Genomic DNA, 21,250 nt, shown 5'->3' on the forward strand with positions numbered 1-21,250 from the left:
ACCGGTGACGTAGGGACAGCTGCTTGCGAAACTTTGGGTCTTCCAGCCGCAACTCTGCGGGAAAGGCGACCCCTGCCTGGATTCCCCGCCTGCCAGCCATCCCACGCGGGCTGGGGGGCCGGGCGGCACCCGAGCATCTCCGCCCCCCGCGCCGCAGCCTCCGCGCCCCGCCCCGCCCCGCCCCGCCCCGGCGCTCGGCCCGCCGCCCGCGGGCCCCTCTCTGCTGCCCCTGGCGGCCGCGCGCGGGAGCGCAGAGCGGAGCCGGGCCGGGCCGAGCGCCGGCCCCTCCTCCTCTCCCTCCTCCTCCGCCTCCCTCCCTCCTCCCATCCCTCCCTCCCTCCCCCGTGCAGAGCACTCAATGTCGGAACGTTCCGAAGATGACGTCGGAGCGTTCTCGAATCCCGTGTCTCTCGGCTGCTGCTGCCGAAGGAACAGGGAAAAAGCAACAAGAAGGAAGAGCAATGGCGACACTGGATCGCAAAGTGCCCAGTCCGGAGGCGTTTCTGGGCAAACCCTGGTCCTCCTGGATCGACGCCGCCAAATTACACTGCTCCGACAGTAAGAACCCCACCGCCTCCTCCTCCTTTTATTATCCTGTAACCTTTCCATTCACCTAGAGCCACTGGGAAAAAGTGTGTGTGTGAGAGAGAGAGTGGCCCCCGGTGTCCTCCATGCTTCTCCCTCTCTCTAAATAAATACACACAGAGACAGATCACCAGAGCACAGAGAGAGGCCTGGCTGCCAGGGCTGTCTGTCTGTCTGTCTGCCTGTGCCCAGCTCCCCGTGGCAGCCCGCAGGGTGGGCTTTCGCAGCCCCGCGCGGTGTTATCTGTTTAAAAGGCTACTCTGTTGCTGTTTGCATAGTTTTTGGGGGGTTTTTGGGTTTTTTTTTTTTTTTTTTTTTTTTGTACCTATCTGGGCCAGGTAGATGGAAACCCAGACTTGGGAGAAAATGTTGCATTGTCAATTTTTGAAAGAGTCTCATAGCCAGTATTTATATCGATCTGTTTGCAAATAAACACTCTCCCTCCCCCCTTGACTTTGGCTTCCCCCCTTTTTTCCCCTCATTTTCTTTTTTCCTTTCTTTTTCATCTGCAGATGTAGATTTAGAAGAGGCTGGAAAAGAGGGTGGAAAAAGCAGGGAGGTTATGAGGCTTAATAAAGAAGGTAAGTGGAGCTACTGGCATTTTAGTATTAGCATGTGTGGCAGAATCTTCACAGGATTTGAAATATAATGTGAATTGTTCTGCTGGGTGCAGAGTGACTAAGGCTTGTCAAAAATTGAGCACGCCCAGGTGACTACTGCTTCATGTTAACTTCTTTCAAAGTATAAATACAACTGGGGGGGGGGGGTCCGGGGGGGAGACGGTGGAAGGCAGAAGTTTATTATACTTCACTTAGAGTCCATGTCCGCACCTCCCAATGCGGACCTACCATTCCCCTCTGGAGCATCAATGCCAAAGGGTAGGGGGTTGGAATCCCTGAAAGGAGAAGTGGGGCTCCCTCCACAAGCATTCCAGCCTCCCCTGTAGGCAGATGCACGGCAGTTTTCATGAACCCCACGTGGTCAGCCATCCCAGCAGCTACTTCACACCCCACCAGGAACCATCGTACACGGCAAATCTACGCAGCAAGCGACATTTGGCCCACTTTGCGTTTGGTCACAGAATGTTACGTGGTGCTCAGTGTTAGTGGCATCTGTGGATACAGTGCCCCTCCACCGCCGCCGCCCCAAGCTGACCCCCCATCTCTGTTATCGCAGGGTGGGAATATGGTACCTGAAATGGAGCATGATGAGTAGGTCACCTCACACCAATACATATGAATCTGATGGAGCTGGGTGCCAAACACACATGATGGTCATAAATAAAGCATATCCTAGTCATGTGTACAAGCCTGCCATGTGTAACTCACTCTGGCCTATGGGCTTCCCGTGGAGCAAATCTAGAGGCCACTTTCTGCACGGGTTCATTTGAATCGTAATGCACTAACTAAAGTCTTAAACACAATTGGTTGAGATTAAAGGTGGAAAGAGGCTCAAATGGAGAAAAGTGATTGGTGAAAGGTGTTTGAAAACTTCAGACATAACTAGGCCACAGGGGCATTGCTCATCCAAAATGAATGGAAAAAGGCCATTAGAGCCCAGAAATGGGACCCCTCGTGAAAGGGAATGTCGCCCTAAACGGCAGCTGAAATGTGCTTGGAAGGATGGGGCTCGTTTTGCGGATTGACACCTAAGACAGTTGGTTCTCTGTGCCCAATCGCATCCTGAAGGTCCAGCCAGAGGGAAATTTGCACTTCTGACAAAATAACATGGAGGTACTAAAGCATGCATATTCAAGGACAGCTCTCTACCATAGTGTTTCTGCTAATTAAGCACTTTGGGAACAAAACATTATTCGAAAGATGTTTGCCTCTAAATATCTTAGTGTGATCCTGACATGTATTTAGGATGCACGAAGGAATTAAGTCAAGTGGACTTCTTATAAGGGGCAGCTTGCTGGTGCCAAATGTCCGTGTGTGCTGGCAATGGGAAAAATCCCTAGAGGTGGTTTTTTCTTCGCGAACTCTTGAGATCTTTACAAGCTTATTGGACTGGTGATTAGACCACTGGCAGTGTTTCCATGAAAGATGATGAGATTTTGAAAACCTTTAAAGTTGAGTAAAGGTCCTGGGATGGCACAGGATTGGCGCCTCTCCGGTCTGGGTGGTAGATTATGATTATAATATTCGAAACTCATTCTTTCCTCTTCTTTCCTCACTTATATTTCAATTGAATTTTGTTCTCAGATGTCTTTGCCTCATAAGAAATGGATTCTTTTAGGAAAAAATGAAAGCCCTTTTTTCCTCAGAAGTCTCAGATGGTACATCCTGCTCATTATGTCCTTGGTCCTGTAAAGGTATAAAGATTTAGCTCCTAATTATATGCATTTGCATTAAGGACACCCACTGCTCCGTGCAACATGCAGTTGCTGACTTCACCGAAATAGCCATGTACGGGCTTAATCTCTTTGTTCATGGCCCTCCTGGAGCAGATTTGGGTGGACATTTCCTGATGGTCTTTCTGGTATGTGCACACAGATTTCTTCAGAGATAAAATAAGGGTTGAGCTGAGATTTATATCAGCGTGTTTGGTCGGCCTGGTCTCCAGGAGCACTGGTTGCGTGAGTCTTGCCATACGCCTCCTGGATGGAGTCATCATGTGAGAGGTCTTGGGCTGGACGCATGTTTGTGGCTGGGTTACTGCAGGACACCAAATGGCCTGTGTGTGACTCTGTTTCGGTTTGTATGAGCATGACTCTGTTGGCCGTAAGCAGGTCTTGGGAAGAAATGGGGGCTTTAACGGCACTGACTGAAGTTTAGGAATTCCAGTTGCGAAATGAAGGGATAGAGTATTTTTTTGTGTGTTAAAATATGTTTAACATACAATTTACCCTTTAAATGATCTGAGTATACGGATGCAGTGTCGTTAAGTTCATGTTCATAGCGTTGTCCAGCTGCCTTGTTTCCCAACGTTTTCGTCATCTCAACCAGAAACACCATGCCCATTACACAGTACGTCCCTCAACCCTGGTGTCCTCTTCCAACTTTCTGTATCTATGAACTTGCCTGTTCTAAATACCTCATGTAAGTGGAATCATACAAAATTTGTCCTTCTGTGTCTGGCTTATTTCGCTTAACATAGTATTTTCAAGGTTCATTCATGTTTTGGCGCATATAAGTACTCCATTCCTTTTTAAGGCTGAATAATATTTTATTGTATACATATACTACATTTTGTTTATCCATTCATTTGTGGATAGACATTTGGGTTGTTTCCACCTTTTGGCCACTAACGCTGTGAACATTGGTGTGATGTGATATTTTGTGTACATTAAGCTCAAGGAAGATTAGGCTGGCAATGTAAAATAAGAATCATTTTTGCCTTCTGCCTCTCTGGCCACAGTTTTGGAAGACAGAGCAAACTGGCCGGCTTTTTGAATACCCTGATTATTATAATATAGTTCCTTCCTCCTGTCTCACCCCTTTATCCTTTGCTTGCTTAGATTCGCCACCTCGATCACATATGAAATGTTAACTGGATGCTTTGAAATCTCCCCATCATTGTTATTATTTCATCGAAAATTAGCTAAAATGACAGTCAAGAGGAATTTTGCAAAGACATCAGAGCCTTGCCAGATCATCACGTAGGTTTAGAGACTGTTGCTAATCTCATGCTTGGCTGTGCTTACCCAGGGTTCTACTGTCCAGAGCAGCCTGGACAGTAAAAGGAGCCCGAGAGAGCGCTCGGCCAGCTTCCTGAGTTCTCGCAAATGCCTTGGGGAACGTTTCCTTCTCTGGGCCTGTTCTCTCATCTGTAAAGCAGGTGGGTGGGACTAAATGTCCACTCCGGCCCCTATGAGCTCTCTGAACCTGAGCCTCTCTATTGAATGCACTTGCCTTTGAGACAAAATTATAACAGACAAGCTGTTTCTAGAGAAACTTAAAACAAATCAAGCCCTCACATTCAAAATACCCAAAGCCCCTTCAGAAATGTTGAGAATAACTGGCTATATTTTCTGTTTCGTGCTTCTTGATGGCAAAAACTGCTGAATCTCCTGCACAAGCACTGTCTACTGCAACTAGCTGTGGACCGTCTGCGGCCTTTAGCGCTCTGAGGAAAGTGAAGGTCTGAGCCCCAAAGGAGTGAAATGTGTCCCCCGGCAAGCGGTGTGTTGGCCTCAGGCAGCTCGGATCTATTACACTGTCAGCTCTCCCAGGAGGGGTCCCAGAAACCTTCTTAGCCTAAACTACCGTGCAAGATGTGTTTTTGTTTGGTTAGGTTTGGGTCTTCTTTTTTTTTTTTTTTTTTTTTTTTTCAGTACTAGGGAAGGAACCCAGGAGCATTCTACCTCTGAGCTACACCCCCAGCCCTATTTTTTTTTCTTTATTTTGGAACAGGGTCTCACTGAGTTGCAAAGGGCTTCACTAAGTAGCTGAGGCTGGCCAAGAACCATGATCCTCCTGTCTCAGCCTCCCAAATCCTGGGATTACAAGCGTGCATCACCATGCCCAGCCCAAGATGTAGTTTTAATTAAAAAAAAAAAATCCAGGGAAGGCCATTTTTTTGTGTGTGCTAACCTTTTAAAATAGGTTTCTCTCTTCATCTGAGTAAATTTACCTAAAGATTTTTTTTTCAAGCTAATTGGGAAAGATCAGTAATTTAGAAAGATGTTCCCTGGTTGTTGTTGTTGGTTTTTTTTTTTTTTTTTTTTTTTCAGTACTAGGGATTGAACCCAGGGGCATTCTACCTTTGAGCTACACCCCCAGCTCTATTTCTTTATTCTCTATTTTGAAACAGGGTCTTATTAAGTTGTAGAGGGCCTTACTACTAAGTAGCTGAGGCTGGCCATGAACCTGTGGTCCTCCTGTGTCAGCCTCCCAAGTACTGGGATTATAAGTGTGTGCCACCACGCCCAGCTCTGTTTCTAATCGTCTCACCTGAACATTTTTCTCCTAAGAATGCCAGTTCATAATCCCAGCTACTAGGGAGAAACAAAGCACAGGGGGTAAAAAATTTGAGGCTAACCTGAGCAACTTAGCAAAACCTTGCCTCAAAATAAAAAGGGATGGGGATGAAGCTCCATGGTAGAGCACCCATGGGTTCAGTCCTCAGTACTAAACACACACACACACACACACACACACACACACACACACACACGCACACGCATGCACACGCACGCACGCGCATACACACACGCGCGCACACACACGCACACACACACAATGCCAGTTAATAAAGAGCAGAGTTCCTATGGCTCATGAGTGAATAAGGGTCCTTAACAATAATGGTTGTTGTGAGGATTAAGTGAGATAATATAAAAGGGCTTAGCTCATAGTATGTGCTTAATGAATGTTTGTTTTGTTCTTTTTATGATTATCACCATTATTTATTAATGAACCTTATTCTGGAAAACTTTATTATTCTAATTAACTTGGATTTTTAACTAATCTGCAATAAAGGGAGAAGATAATCTATCAGAAACTTCATTTTTAAAGTACTTTATCATAATTTTATAAAGCTAATGATTTTTTTTTCAGTATTGGGGATGGAACCCAGGGGCATTCTACCTCTGAGCCACACACCAGCCCTATTTTTTATTGTTTATTTTGAAACAGGGTCTCACTGAGTTGCAGAGGGCCTCACTAAGTAGCTGAGGCTGTCTTTGAACCCGATCCTCCTGTCTCAGCCTCCCAAATGCTGGGATGACAAGCGTGTGCCACCATGCCTAGCTGCTAATGATTTAAAAAAAAAAAAAAAAAAAAAAACAAGTTCTATGGACATTAGCATTTTTAAAGGAGTACCGCCAAGAAGTGGTCTTTGATACATTTAATTAAGCCAGGCATGGCGGCGCACCCCTGTGATCTCAGTACTTGGAACGGGGAGACAGGAAGATGGAAGGCTTGTGACCAGCCTCAGCAACTAAGACCTTGTTTCAAAATAAAAAAATAAAATAGGCTGGGAGTGTAGCACAGAGTTAGAATGCCCTGGAGTCTAATCTCCAGTACCCCCCCCCCAAAAGACAAGTTTTATCAAGAGCTAAAGAAAAATATTAGGCAATTTATGCCTTATGGCGTAAGGAGAGATGATACAGTTTTTGTCTGGGGACTGGAAGGTCGGGAAAATAATTTTTTAAATGATTGAGGTTTCATCACTGAAAACAGTGAGTCCCCAGTAGACCCTTGTTTGGAAGCCCGCACTTGTGACTTTGGGTGCTTGTCTGTGTGTTCATGTTCCTGCGTGTTTTGATTTGATGTAGGTGTACTTGGGAGATGCTTCCAGTTGAACATGGTGCTGGAAGCATCTCACAAGTACGCTTACACAGTAAGCTCTTACTGTGGCTGTGAGAGTTCACTGTTCTCCGGAGATACTTGTGGAACTGGGTAGGAGCTTAGGATGGAGCAGGAGCCATGGGGACATGTTCTGCTCAGGTTTAGGAGTCTTGCAGTGATGGCTGGCTAGGAGCAAATTGGTGGGAAAATAGCAACTGGCCTGGTAAGAAAGAAATGTTCAGCTGGGCATGGTGGTACGCTCCTATAATCCCAGTACTTGGGAGGCGGAGACTGGAGGGTTGCAGGTTCAAGGCCAGCCTCAGCAGGGCCCTCAGCAACCTAGCAAGACCCTGTTTTTTGTTGTTTGTTTGTTTTTGTGGTACTGGAGGTGCAACCTAGGGGCTTTTCTCCCTCTGGGCTATACTCCCAGACCTATTTTGTACTTTATTTGGAAACAGGGTCTCATTAAGTTGCTGAGAGCCTCACTAAGTAGCTGAGGCTGTCTTCGGACCTGTGCGATCCTCCTGTCTCAGCCTCCCAAGTGATGAGATTACAAGTGTGCGCCACCACACCTGGCAAGACCCTGTTTTAAAACAAAAGGGCTGGGGTATAGCTCAGAGGTAGAATGCCCTGAGGTTAAACCTTCAGTACCAAAAAGAAAAAAAAAATTATTAGAATCCAAACCAGGGAAGTCAGAGACAAGCCTTGGAGATTTATAGGAAACTGCATCCCGCTTCTCTTTATCATTATACAGACAACTTTGTTATCTATGTTAATAGGACATGGGAAGACACAAGCCCACAGATTACACAGATAAACCTCATTTTCACCATTAATTTCAACTTCCTTCTCCATTAAGCTCTCTTTCTCCCAGTTTGCTAACAAGCGGTAACATTCATTCACTCTGGCGGTTCATTACCATCTCTCTTCCTTGGCTGAGAATTTGGTATGGAAGGACAGGAGACATGGAGAGGCTTAAAGGTGGTAGGGAGGAGAGAGGAAGAGCAAAAGCGAGGGGTTTGCAGCCTCATAAGCTCACTGCTGCACCAGCCCACGTCGCAGAGGGCGCGCGGCGACCAAGGTAGCCATGCTGAGAAAGGGCCCCCGGCCATGGAGTGTGAAGAGAACAAAGCGAAATGAGGGCCTCCTCATCTATACAAGTATTTCCTTGTGCCTGCATTCCCATGTGTAGAAAATGTGGCTCTGTGTCCTTAGGATGGTCATGTTCTGAAACTCTCTATACAATATTGCCTTCCATGCAAGTTGTATTATGCCAGGATCTTATCCTGTGTTATTCTGTGAGAATAAATTGTTACCTCAGAAGGTATAGACTGTTACATACGTACATTTAAAAGCTACTTTTACTCCCCCAGTACTGGGGATTGAACCTAGGGGGACTCTACCCCTAAACCACATCTGCAGCCCTATTTATTTATTTATTTATTTATTTATTTATATTTATTTATTTATTTTTGCAGTACTGGGGATGGAACCCGAGGGCATTGTATCTCCAAACTACACCCTCAGCCCTATTTTTTAGTTTTCTTATTTTTGAAACAGGGTCTCACTGAGTTGTAAAGGGCCTTGCTAAGTAGCTGAGGCTGTCTATGAACTGCGATCCTCTTGTCTCAGCGATCCGGATGCTGAGATTACAAGCATGCACCACCACACTCAGCCTTTTATTTATTTATTTATTTATGTATTTATTTTTAGACAATATCTCACTAAGTTGCCCAAACTGACTTCAAACTTGCAATCCTCCTGCCTCAGCCTTCTGCATAGCTGGGATTACAGACAGATGGCACTGCCCCCATCTTAAAAGTTACCTTTAAAATAATGTCACCTGTTAACAAGGTCCAGGTGTGAGGCACACACCTGTAATCCTAGTACTTGAGAGTCTGAGGCAGGAGGATTACAGGTTTGAGACTAGCTGCAGGAACTTAGCAAGACTCTTAGCAACTTAATGAGGCTCTGCTTCAAAATTAAAAAATAAACGCCGGGCATGGTGGCGCACGCTTATAATCCCCGCACTTGGGAGGCAGAGACAGGAGGATCACACAGGTTCGAAGCCAGCCGTGCTGGCTTAAGAGACCCTGTTTAAAAATAAAATATATAAAATAGGTCTGGGAGTGTAGCCTGGAGGTAGAAGGGCTTCCAGGAACCCCAGTACCACTAAAAAAAAAAAAAAAAAAAAAAAACCAACAAAAAAACAAAAACCTCTAAGTATGGAAGTGTGGTCTAGTATCTCTGACCACGACCATCTGTCAAGAGAACTTGCCGCGTTCTCTCTTTGGTGCCTGCCGATGGAAAGCCTAACTTCAGTCTCCCTAATGCGTGGACTCAGCGCTGCTCTCCCGGGGCCAGCTCTTGCTGGATGCTGGGGACCTGGGCGTGAAAAGCACAGCTTCTGTCCTCAGGCCACTTCCTAATGGCAGCAAAGCAGACATTGAAAAGGCCTGGTGGCTGGGATGAGTGCTCCCAAAGGGGAAGTGTGGGTGCTGTTGGAGGGCCTGGCAGGAGGACCCAGTTTGGGTTAGGGGATTTATAAAACCCTCCCTGAAGAAATTTTATTTAAGCTAAAACCTGGAGGCTGGGTGGAAGTGATCCATGTGTGGGCCAGAGGCGGTGGTAGAGGAACGCAAGTGTATGAAGGCCCAAAAGGGCGAGAGAATATGGAATGTTCTAGAACCTAAAACATCTTGTTGCTGGAGTGAAGACAGCGGATCAGAGAGTAGCATTTGATTTCCTCACAGCGGCGCGACGGACGCCGTAAGGCAGATGGCTCTGTGCCGTGGCTCTCCTGGTGCCTAGTAGGATGTGCAGCAGCATCGTCTGCTCCCCGAGATTCCAGCGGTGCCTCCGCCCTCCCCTCCAAGTCTGGACAACCAGAAATGCCTCCAGACATTTCCAGATGTCCTCTAGGCAAGCAAAATCACCCTGGTGGAGAATTACTGGTAAAGCCGGAGAGGTAAGGACACGAGGAAAATAGAGGAAAACACAGGAATGTTTTGCTAATCTCGTGTCTTGGGCCTACAGCTGTCTAAGTTAGCCTTATCAAGTACTCAGCGGACCGTGTGGGCCGGGACGCCGCTGTAACCGGTGCTGGCTGCATTGGAAGGGTCTAAAGAGAGGGAGGACTCGGTCCCCGGAGGACCTCTCCTCCAAAGGCCTCGGGTGACTGCCTGAGCCGGGGCTCCCATCTGGCCAGGAACAGCAGTGCTGGTGCTATGCAGGTTCTCACGCGGTGGCCCAGCACCCTCGCACCGTGGGGAGAGGAGACCCCAGAGTGCCGGTTCTGGTAACAATGGCGTTTATCGTTCAGTGGCCCCTGAGTCAGGTGCACCACCGTGAAGCGTTGAAAGTCTCAGTTTGTTCTGAAAGTCAGGCTGGAGATGCACCTGTGCTTGGGATAGCTCCATTCCCCCGGGGTGGGGGGGGATGTCTGAAGCGGGGATGCAGGTCATGGAGAGCGGAGCAGCGGGCTTCAGGACTTCCAAGGAAGGTCTGGGGAAGAGGACTCATGGGGAAAGGCTGGCTCTGGAGGGCCGCTGACCGGCGTGCCATGCGGTCCCCAGCATCATTCCCGACTGTGGGCCGTGCTGACCGCCTCTGCAGAGGGGTCACAGGAGCCCCTGGTCTCTACCAGAGACGTAGAATGTTAAGCAGATGTAGAAAAGTTAAGCAGATTCTTTGTGTGCTTTTCTGTGTCAGATGTGTCTATAGCCTCTGGACTTCCCTTTCACTTAGGACATTCTGTTTCGTTTGTGACATCTTTTGGAAAGGGAGACCCTGTCCTTGTCAGGTCTCCTTTATCCAAGAACCCCACACCCTGAGGTGACCCAATCTTCACATCTGGGAACCACAATCCCACGGTGGCAGCAGGAATCAACGTAGTTATAACGGGGAGGGAGCGGCCTCGCCAATGGGTTGGACTTTTTATTCCGTAACTGCAGAAACGGAATGGTAAGTGCCGCTCCTGAAACTTAGTACAGTGTGCCGCCTGCAACAGGCTCCCAGCTACAGGTGCTTGGCTTTCTTTCTCTTACTTTCTTCTGTGGCAAGGCTCAGACTGGCTACTTCTGCCAGATGGACCTGGGTTTGACCTTAAGGCACTTAAACAGTGCTGAGAGCTCACACCCGCCCGCGCTGCTACAGGCAGCACGAGGCCAAGGCGCAGGATCCTGGATGTTCAACTTCTTAATCTTGCTGTTCTGCTTGCCTATAAGTAAAGTTGGAGTTCTGCTATGGACAAAGTATCGGGGACTTTGTTTTTTTCTTTGGGTACTGGAGATTGAACCCAGGGATATTCTACCTCCTAGCTATACCACAGCCTTTTTAATTTTTTGTTTTGAAACAGAGTCTTGCTAAGTTGCTGAAGGTCTCACTAGGTTGCTGAGGCTATCCTCGAACCTGTGGCCCTCTTGTCTCAGCCTCCCAAGTACGGTGATTACAAACATGTGCCAAACACCATGTATCTGGCTATAAAGCGTTTGTTTGTTTGTTTGTTTGTTTGGTACTAGGGAGTGAACCCAGGGGCATTCTACCTCTGAGCTACAACCCCAGCCCTATTTTTAATTTTTATGGAAACAGGGTTGGTCTCACTGTTACTGAGAGTCTTGCTAAATTGCTGAGGCTGGCTGGCCTCAAACCTACGATCCTTCTGTCAGCTTCCTATGTGCTAGGATTATAGACCTGTGCCACCACACCTCGCTTTTATTATTTTTTTTTATTTTGAAACGGGCTCATGAATTTGCTGAGGCTGGCCTTAAACCTATGAACCTCCTGCCTCAGCCTCTCAAGTTCTAAAATTACAGTTATGTGCCACTGGGCTGGAATACACAGCATTTGTGTTTATGGAGAGGCTCTATGTTTGTGGTTTCATGACACAATGCCACATGTCGATTTTAAGAGATGGGCTGCTGAAGGAAAGAGAGGAAATGAAGTGAAGATTCCTGATGGCAGGACAAACTGGTACTGGGTCACTGTAACAGAGAAGATGAAAGGAGCGAATGATGGATGGCTCTTGATCAGAGCACCTGCTCCTGTGAAGCTGATTAGGAACTTGGAAACATTAACGGTACAGGGACGCCCTAGGCCAGGGAGCAGCATGACCTGCTCCAGGACACCGATGGGTCCTGGAGTCCTGAGGTGGTGTGGGGAGACAGGACCCCCAGAGCGATGGCACTGGCTGCGGGGGAATCTGTATTCCAGAGACATGTGAAGCAGTTGAGACATCATCCCAGTTTGATCCCATCAGATCAAGGTGATGTCTGGTGCTTTTAAAAGTGTTCTGGCCATAGAGGGATGGATATTGTATGTGAGTCCACTTAAATAATATTCCCGGAGTAATCAGATTCCTTGAAACAGAGTAGAATGGTGGGTACTAGGGATGGGGGAGAAGGGAATGAATGGGGAGTTTGTATTTAGTGAGTATAATTTCAGCTGGGAAAGCTAAAAAAAAAATGTTCTGGAGATGGTTGTTGTTGATGGATGTACAACATTGTGAACATGCTTAATGCCACAGCACTGTGAACTTAAGAATGTCTAAGATGGTAAATTTCGGTATATGCTTTTTACTACACACACACACACACACACACACACACACACACGCACACACACACTTCATTGGCATTTTGGACCTGAGCAGCCCATGACACACTGTTTAAATCTTGAGCACTTTCTAGCAGTGTATAAATTCAGTCAATTTTTTTCTTTCAGAATAGGAACAATAGTGACTCTCAAAGCTGCTGTAAAACTAAATGAGATGCTATCTGCATACAGCAGGTGCTTAGCAATGTAAAATTTTTGTTATGATGAATATTTTTACCTGTCATTTGGGTTCTCTTCTCTGCCTTACCAGAGCTGCCAGTTCTATGGGGACAGATGTTTTTTTTTTTCTTTTTTTTTTTTTTTTTTTTTTTTTTTCTGGCAGCCCCAGGACTATGCCCAGGGTCACAAGGCATCTTTTTTTTTTTTTTTTTTCCAATACTGGGGATGGAACCCAGGGCCATTCTACCTCTGAGCTACACCCCTAGCCCTATGTTTTACTCTTTCTTTTTTGAGATAGGGTCTTACTGAGTTGCAAAGGGCCTCACTAAGTAGCCGAGGCTGTCCGTAAACCACAATCCTTCTGTCTCAGCGTCCCAAATGCTGGGATTACAAGCGTGTGCCACCACGCCCAGCTGGCATCTTTTATCAATAGTTGTGTCCCTGGTTCTTTAAGGATGACAGAAAAGTGAAAACAGAGGGAATTTTCAAAAGTGAATCTGGGTCCAGGTTTTACAGAGTGTGGTTACTCTTAAGACCCTGTATGGTACCCACTACGTACTTGGCATCCCAAACCCTGGGCAGCAGTCGTGCCAACCAGGAGCCAGGGACTCTCCTGTCACGCAGACTCCTGGGGTGGCTTTGATGTTTACTGAACGTTGAGATCTGTTCATTGATTAGAGAAGTGACTCTCAACCCTGTCCCCCTTGAGAATCCCTTGGGAAGCATTTTAATCCTACCTGCAGGGATTCTGATGATGTTTGTTCCGGTTAAGAAGTTCTAGGGGAGTTGTATATGTGTTATTGTTTTTTAAAAAACAATCCTAGCTGCCACTCACTGGCATTGACGAGGTGCCAGGCACAGGGCTAACTGTACTTTTTCTTACTCGATCCTCATGACCACCTGTGAGGCAAATCCTGCTCACAACCCCATTGTACAGATTAGGAAGAAGAGGTTGGAGAGGTAAAGCCATTCACCCTGGGTGATACAGCTGGGAAATAGCAGAGCTGGAATTTGGATCATGGATAGGCTAGTTTCAGAGGCAGCTGTAATCATAGCGTCATAATATCTGTCATCCTAGGAGCAGCGCTGGGACGAAGTCGAGGCCAGCAGCCACCCAGATGCAGATGCTCACACGCCAACTCTAATGTTGCACCTGAGCACCTGGCTGCCACATGTAGCCCCGGCCCTACCCAGGAAAGCGTGTTCTCTGAGCAGAACGGCGCAGATGGACTAGCTGTCCTTCCTCCCTGCCTGTGTGAGCTAGTGGTAGGCTGAGGGGCCCTTGGTGTCCCCATCAGTGAAAGGCTTTCTCATCCCCCAGCTCTGGGGCCTCTGTGGTCAGTGCTGGCCTCAGGGAAATCACAGGAGCTGATGCAAACTGTTTCTTTTTGGAAGAAGGTGTTAGCAAAGATGGTTGCCAAGCAACTCCAGGGCCATCTATCCACAGGGACGATTTCTCTCTTGTCTCCCCCTTTTGAACATCTTTCGGGCTGCTGTTCAGTGTGCGTCTTGGCTGTGAGGTTGTTAGTATCTTCGGGAAGGGTGGGCCTGCTTGCTCCTTTGGATGATGGAGTGGAGATAGCTTTTCAATACCCACAGTGTTCAAGGTGTCCCTTTGATGGTGATGTGCCTGCTAAGTGGGTGTGAAAGTCCTTTGCCTTCTTCAGCCACGCATGCCCTAGTTGTCACTGGCTCTGAGGGGTGGCGGTAAAGAAGATCCTTTGCACTGGAGCGGCTGAGGCAGGCACAGAATGTGTCTCCTGCATGAGTTCGGAGACAGGTTGGAATGGCGCGAGGTCCTGTGACTCTGGACCCTACCCGCTCTTCACTAACCTGGGAATGTGAGCATTTTATATGTGATGGCCTTGCTGCATCCACAGGAGCTGGTGTCTGTCAGTCTCTCTGGTTTCAGAGACCACAGGAGTCCTGGACTACACAGTCAGTTTCTCTTCGTGGGGTTTCACATGCCCCTAGGTCTGCAGGCTGCTGATCTGAGTCTCCTGATAAGGACCCAGGCACCTTGCACATATGATAGGAGAGACTCCTGTCCCAGGCTGGCAGGAAGCAAGTGAGACACTGGGAAAGTGGCACTGGGCACTGTGGGGTGCTGTTGGCTCCATGTGGCCCACCCACAAACAATAGCCCTGTTAGCCATATCCCCAGACCCCAGGTCCTGTCCCCTTCAGCTACCCAGCCCCCACTCTGTCTTCTTCCTGATCATCTTTTGTAGAATCAGGGCAAGACCCAAAGAGAACTTGAGTGCAAATCAGTGTTGACGCTTTCCGGCGGATGAGACAGAAGGCTGGACAGCAAAGACAAACCTGGTGTATCATCATCAGGCTTAGGGAGACAGAGGCTTCTACTTTCCCAATGCAGTTATTGGGAATTCCTTTAAATAGAGACAGCCCTAGAGCTTTCTGAAAACTACCTTTCCTTTACAGAAGTTCAGTGGCCTTTTCTGCCAGCCCTGTATGTCCCCGAATCTGCCAACTCCTGGCTGCACTGGGCACACCCCACCCTCCACAAGGCAACTGCTGTGCCCGCCCTGGACCGACTTCGTGGCAGAGGCTCACTGCCCTCTATGGAGAGCTGCGCTAGACAGCCAGGCACTCCCCAGCCCCAGAGCCAGGGCACGGCCATGGTGCTTGCCCTTCTCTACTCTCCCTACTTTTGTGTAGTACTGGAGATCAAACTCAGGGGAGCTCTACCACTGGGCTACACCCAGTCCTTCTCATTTTTATTTTGAGACAATGTCTTATTAAGTTTCTGAGGCTGGCCAGGCGTGGTGATGCACACTTGTAATCCCAGCATTTGGGAGGCGGAGACCAGAAGATCGCAGTTCGAAGACAGCCTAAGCTACTTAGTGAGGCCATTTCACAGCTCAGCGAGACCCTGTTTCAAAAATTAAAAAAAAAAAACTAAAAAATAGGACCAGGATGTTGCTAGGAGGTCGAATGACCCTGGGTTTCATCCCCAGTACTGAAAAAAAAAAAAAAAAAAATCTTCTGAGGCTGGCCTCAACCTGCTCTCCTCCTGCTTCAGCCTTCTGTGTCTCTGGGATTATAGGTGTGTGCCACTGTGCCAGCCTTGCTCTTTAGGAAAGCCTCCCTCCATCTTAGAGCAGTCCCAGCGCCTCTTCATCCCCCCCCCCCAGCCCTCCTCGTCTCCCGGCCTACTCAGACAGTTATATTAGCTGCTAATGGGTCTCCCTGTCTCCACCTTCCTATACACCACTCCAAAATTAATCTCCCCCAAGTTCACATTTATTAGCCCGTTCTCTAAATGAACGCCTTGCATCACTTCCTGGTCAACCACAGTCAGTGCAAGCTACCGGCTCCTCATGGGTTCCTGGGTCTGCAGAGAAATTTAGCACCAAATTGCAGATTCACAGACACTTTTAGGCATCCATAGTTCCTTGCTTAATATTGAGTGGTAATCCCTACTCCGTACCCTTTGTTTGGGACTCTTCCAATTCAATGTTAATTTTAACATTTTGCACACATAACAAGTCGAAATAATAGTATCATGGTGATCTGTATATATACTACTTAGAATAAAATTCCACTCTTTTTTCTCATGAAGATATATATCTAAGCCGGAAGTGGTGGTAATCACCTGTAATCCCAGTACTTGGGAGGCTGAGACAGGAGGATCACAGGTCCAAGGCCAGCCTCAACTTACTGAGGCCCACAGCAGTTTATTGAAACCCTGTTTCAAAATATAAGTAAAATACAGCTGGGGTGTAGCTCAGAGGTGGAATACCCCTGGGATCAATCTCTAGTATCACACACACAAAAAGATTATTATAAAGATATATAAAAGATATCTACATCTATACCTGTCTATCCTTTTAAGAAATACTGCCGGGCGTGGTGGCGCACGCTTGTAATCCCTGCACTTGGGAGGCGGAGACAGGGGGATCATGCAGGTTCGAAGCCAGCCGCGCTGGCTTAAGAGACCCTGTTTCCAAAAATAATATAAAACAGGTCTGGGAGTGTAGCCTGGAGGTAGAAGGGTTCCATCTCCAGTACAACCAAAGAAAGAAAGAAAGAAAGAAAGAAAGAAAGAAAGAAAGAAAGAAAGAAAGAAAGAAATATATTTATCTAGCTTTCCTTTTTTTGACTAGGGATTACAATCAGGGGCATTTGAACTCCAAGCTACACCTCCAGTGTTCATTATTATTATTATTATTTAAATTTTAAAACAGAGTGTCACTAAATTGCTGAGCCTGGCCTCAAACATATGACGCTTCTGTCTCAGCCTCCCAAGTACTGGGATTAAAGGTGTGCGACACCATGCCCAGCTTCTATTTCTGTAGCATTTAAAAGTAAATTATAAACTGGGCATGGTGGCACGTGGTTGTAATCCTAGTATCCTTCCTTCTCCTAAGAACCATGGTGTTCTCCCAGCATCCTTTGATGATCCTCGCCGGGATCAGTTATTTGTTAAGGGGGTGTAGGATGGTAGTTTTCAAATCTTGTCACTCTGACCTGTGTTTACTGGCCGACATTCTTCTATAAAGAAGACCTTTTCTCACCAGAGGGGCTGAACTCCTGTTTTAAAATTCCTTCTGAAAAGCAGAGTGAAGCTTTTCCCTTTAATTATCAACCTTTCAGAGTGGGGAGCTGAATACCATGGTTCTTAAGTGAAGGAAGAGCAAGATTAAGGCCCAGCACGCTAGTGTTTCAAGATGCGTGTGTAGGACAAAACCCATAATCAGTGGGAGAGCTTCGAGCCGGTGTTAGGGTTTGGATCTGGAGTGCCCTGTGCAGCAGCTTCAGAGGTGGGACTATGGGAGGACGGGGTCACAGGCTCTGAGCCTCCACCAATGGCTTCATGATATGATGTCATTATTGGCGGTGGTGAGCACTGTAACAGGTGGTGCCTGAGGTGAGCGGTTCTGCCCCCCCACACCCTGTCCACCATGACATTGTATCTCGCGGTAGGCCCACAGTAGAGCCAGCTGACCATGAGCTGAAACTGAGCCAAAACAATCTTTCCTCCTCCAAGTTGATTTTACCCGGTACTTCGTTACAGCAACGAAAAGCTAACAGTAAGCTTCAGGAAGCAAAGTGTGTTCCAGTCTGGGTTGGTAGAGCATGAGTTTTAAAACACTGAGAAACGTCATTCCACGCCATTCTGCACATTCCTTACTTTAATCTGAGGAAGGAGGAAGGTAATTATACCTTCTCAGTAACCTGGCTCCCACCTTCTAGTGGGAGCCCAGCATTTAGCCTGAGCCAGATGAACCGCCTGAATTCAACTGTAGACGGTGGCGAGTGGAACCCTGCGTGTGGGATGGTGCAGGGATGCAGTCAGCTCCCTGCATCCCTGACTCGGCAGAAAGTGACTGGCTCCCAGGAGCTGGGGGGCGTGGGCCGGGCTCGTGCTGGCTGTGAGGGCCAAGGACAGTGGCCGCTGCCCGCCAGGAACGCACCACACAGCTCGCCGGTGTCCCTAGTGCAGCGTAGGGGATGAGACGGGGCTTCAGTGTCCTGGTGACCAGGGAAAGAAGAGATTTCCGCCTGGGGTTAGCAAGACATTTGATCTGAGGGCAGGACTGTTTGGTTTTGGTTTTCTCTGAAGCATAGTGAAAGGTGTGTAGTAGAAGCCAAGTTAATGTTTGAAGAAGGAATGAATGAGTGAATGGATAAATGAATGTTCCATGTGCGGTAGCTCCAACTGCCAGGGCGTAGACATCCAGCAGTCTCCCAAGAGGAAGAGCAGACGCACGGGCCTTGAGGCCTCCAGGTTCCCCAGGAAGTTGCTTTTGGAGGAAGGGGTTGCGGTGAGACTCCATTAATACCAAGGAGCATTGTCATTAACGTTCATATCAGTGAGTTTGCGATTACCCCACTGGCAGATCCACCTGGCGCCGACCCATTGTCCTCTCTCATGCAGTAGGTAGAGTTTCCAGGAAACAGACTCCTTTTTCTGTTTGATAATATTTGTGTGTGGTTTGCCTTCTGCATTTGAGGTTCTGGAGAGAGTTATTCTCTTTCTGTCTCAAATGCACACATGTTTAAGGTCTTGCTGCCCAATTCATTTGTTCTTTCTATTATAATCAGTATTGTGCTAGTAAATGTTTAATCTGCTCTCCAAAAATATTTTTCACTTATATATGCTTATTATGGACTTTACTGATAAAAATGCTGCTTAGCATACAACTCACAAATAACAAAATATCTTAAACTTCTATAGATTTCATATAATCCATAGATTCTCACGAAATGCTTTTGTTGATTTTTGCCAAATCCCTGTATTCCATGGCCAACCTCAGATTTTAGTTGACAAATGAGTGTAGAGCCCACATGACTGTGAACTGATATTTTCATTGAAGTCAAGAGGATGAAAGTAAAAGAAGAAAGATGTACGTTAGAACTGCACCTGATTGTTGGCAATGTGAGTGATTTCCTTGCTAAACTGGACTCATAATTTTCAAGTATACTGGAGAACACGTCTTCATTTTTAAAACAATTCACAATACAGCTATATATACTTTTGAATTTAATCTGCATTATTAAAGTTTTCTCCATCATTTTCTCAAATTGAGATAATAGAAAAATAATTCAAACTTTGACTTGTAGTATCTGGTTATTTCCATAGTGTAAATTCTCTTACCACTGCATTTCAAACTATCAGTGTAAATTCAGAATTGGATGGAGATGTGCATTAGTTTGCTGTTGTATAAATTTCCACCACACATATATAGTTCATGTAAACTACCAGAGTCAGCAACCCATAGCCTACTGGCAAAATCTAGCCTGTAGCCTGTTTTTATTTTTTATTATTATTATTTTTTGTGTGTGTGTGGTACTGGGGGTGGAACCCAGAGGGTTTCTACCTCCGGGCTATACTCCCAGACCTGTTTTATATTTTATTTGGAAACAGGGTCTCACTAAGTTGCTGAGAACCTCACTAAGTAGCTGAGGCTGGCTTCGAACCTGTGTGATCTTCCTGTCTCAGCCTCCCAAGCGCGGGGATTACAAGCGTGCGCCACCACGCCCAGCTGTGTTTTATAAAGTTTTATTCAAACACAGCTACACATACTCATTTTTACCTATTGTTTATGGTTCCTTTTGCACTATATATATAGTGGCTGAGTGAAGTAATTGAGACAATGAATGCCCCCCCAAAGAATAAAATATTTGCTACCTGGTTCTTTCTAGAAAAAATTACCAATCCTGCTTAAAGCACAGTTAATAGTAAAGCATAGATAATAGTAAAATGTAGCAAGATAAATTTAAGAAATAATGAAGCTAAGTGTGGTGATACATGCCTATAATCTGAGTACTCAGGAGGCTGAGACAGGAGGATGACAGGTTCAAAGCCAGCCCCAGCAATTTAGAGAAACCCTCAACAACTTAGTGAGATCCAGTTTCAAAATTAAAAAAAAAATAAGTATTTTTTTTCAGTACTGGGTATTGAATTCTGACTCGTTCTACCTCCAAGTTACATCCCTAGCCCTTTTTATCTATTTATTTTTGAAACAGAGCTAAGTTGCTGAGGCTGGCTTCAAATCTGCCATCTTCCTGTTTCAGTCTCCCAAGTACGGGGTTAGAGGTATGTATCACCATGCCTGCTATTCCTTATTTTTAATATGTTGAATTATAAGCTTGTATCATATGATCCTTAATAATTTAACAATGGGCTTATCAAAGTACTGAACATTTAATGATTGGTTCTTTTGAGCCTCTACAAACGGCCTACCACTAGGGCCTCCGTGTTTAATGCCAAAAAATGAAGCCGTCATTATTAAGAAGAAGCAGCTTGGAGACACCAGATTGGAGGGGGAGCTGCAGTAAGAAAGATTGAACCACTTGAAATTGTGGTCTAATTGTCCATGGAAATCAGAAGAACGTAAATGTGAGGTTAGTTTTCATATGATTCTCTCTCTCTCTCTCTCTCTCTCTCTCTCTCTCTCTCTCTCTCTCTAGGTGGGGGTTTGTTTTGGTTTTGCAATTAGTTTTCTTCAGATCTAATTTTTTACTCAGTACAGCATGCTCCTCTTACCGAATTTTGTGAGCATCTGTCTCAGAGCTCATCGAGCCCCTGACAGATGCCCAGCCGCTTCCAGAACTCTCCAGATGTTGTGCATCCCGAGAAAGACCCACTTCCTGTTGCTGGCCCTGCACTGGAGGAGCCCTGGGCCCACCAGTTGCGTTTTGCTGGGGTTTTCCTTGCCGCCATTTCCTGCCGGTTGCCTTTGAATGGATTACAGATGGTCAGAAAAAGGCTTCTTGGCACAAGGAGAGAACCAGTCTCCAGCGCTTTGTGGGAAAGGATTTATAACAGGATGGCAGTTATGTCTACCAAGAATGGGCCTGGCTCCGCTGCCTCGCAGGAGAAACTGGCAGCCTGTGGGGACGGGGCTGTGGCAGAAGGAACTGGCAGAAAGAAGGGGGCGTTTACATTTTGGGGGCACATTCACCCAGTGGGTTCACAAGTTGCCACCCGTTCAAAGGTGTTCAGCCCTGAAAGATACTGGCGCTCGGGACTCAGGTCCTGAGATCATGTTCTTAGTGTGTCAGGATCTTATGGGGGTAGAATAAAGCCTCATATCTTGTCAGAGAGAAGTGTAGACAGGTGTTTCTATCCCTCCCAGCCCCGTTGTTATAACTTTTCATTTATTTTGGTTTTTGTTTTATGATGTTGGGGATTGA

The 21,250-nt window shown here is 46.6% G+C and overlaps 1 protein-coding gene across 5 annotated transcripts in view; it reads left to right on the forward strand.

The window, feature by feature from the left end:
- Positions 1-377: 377 nt before the first annotated feature.
- Positions 378-21,250, forward strand: part of ATXN7L1 (ataxin 7 like 1) — a gene marked incomplete at both ends in the record, with an annotated part of 312,500 nt that continues 291,627 nt past the window's right edge. For all 5 annotated transcript variants that reach the window (XM_080701553.1, XM_080701552.1, XM_080701554.1 and 2 more), the window contains 2 exons: positions 378-558; positions 1,098-1,166. In XM_080701553.1, the coding sequence (XP_080557679.1) occupies positions 378-558; positions 1,098-1,166 (250 nt within the window). The remainder of the gene's footprint in view (positions 559-1,097; positions 1,167-21,250) is intronic.

This window comes from Muscardinus avellanarius (genome assembly GCF_963383645.1).
Source record: "Muscardinus avellanarius genome assembly, chromosome: 9".
NCBI classification, from domain to species: Eukaryota; Metazoa; Chordata; class Mammalia; order Rodentia; family Gliridae; genus Muscardinus; species Muscardinus avellanarius.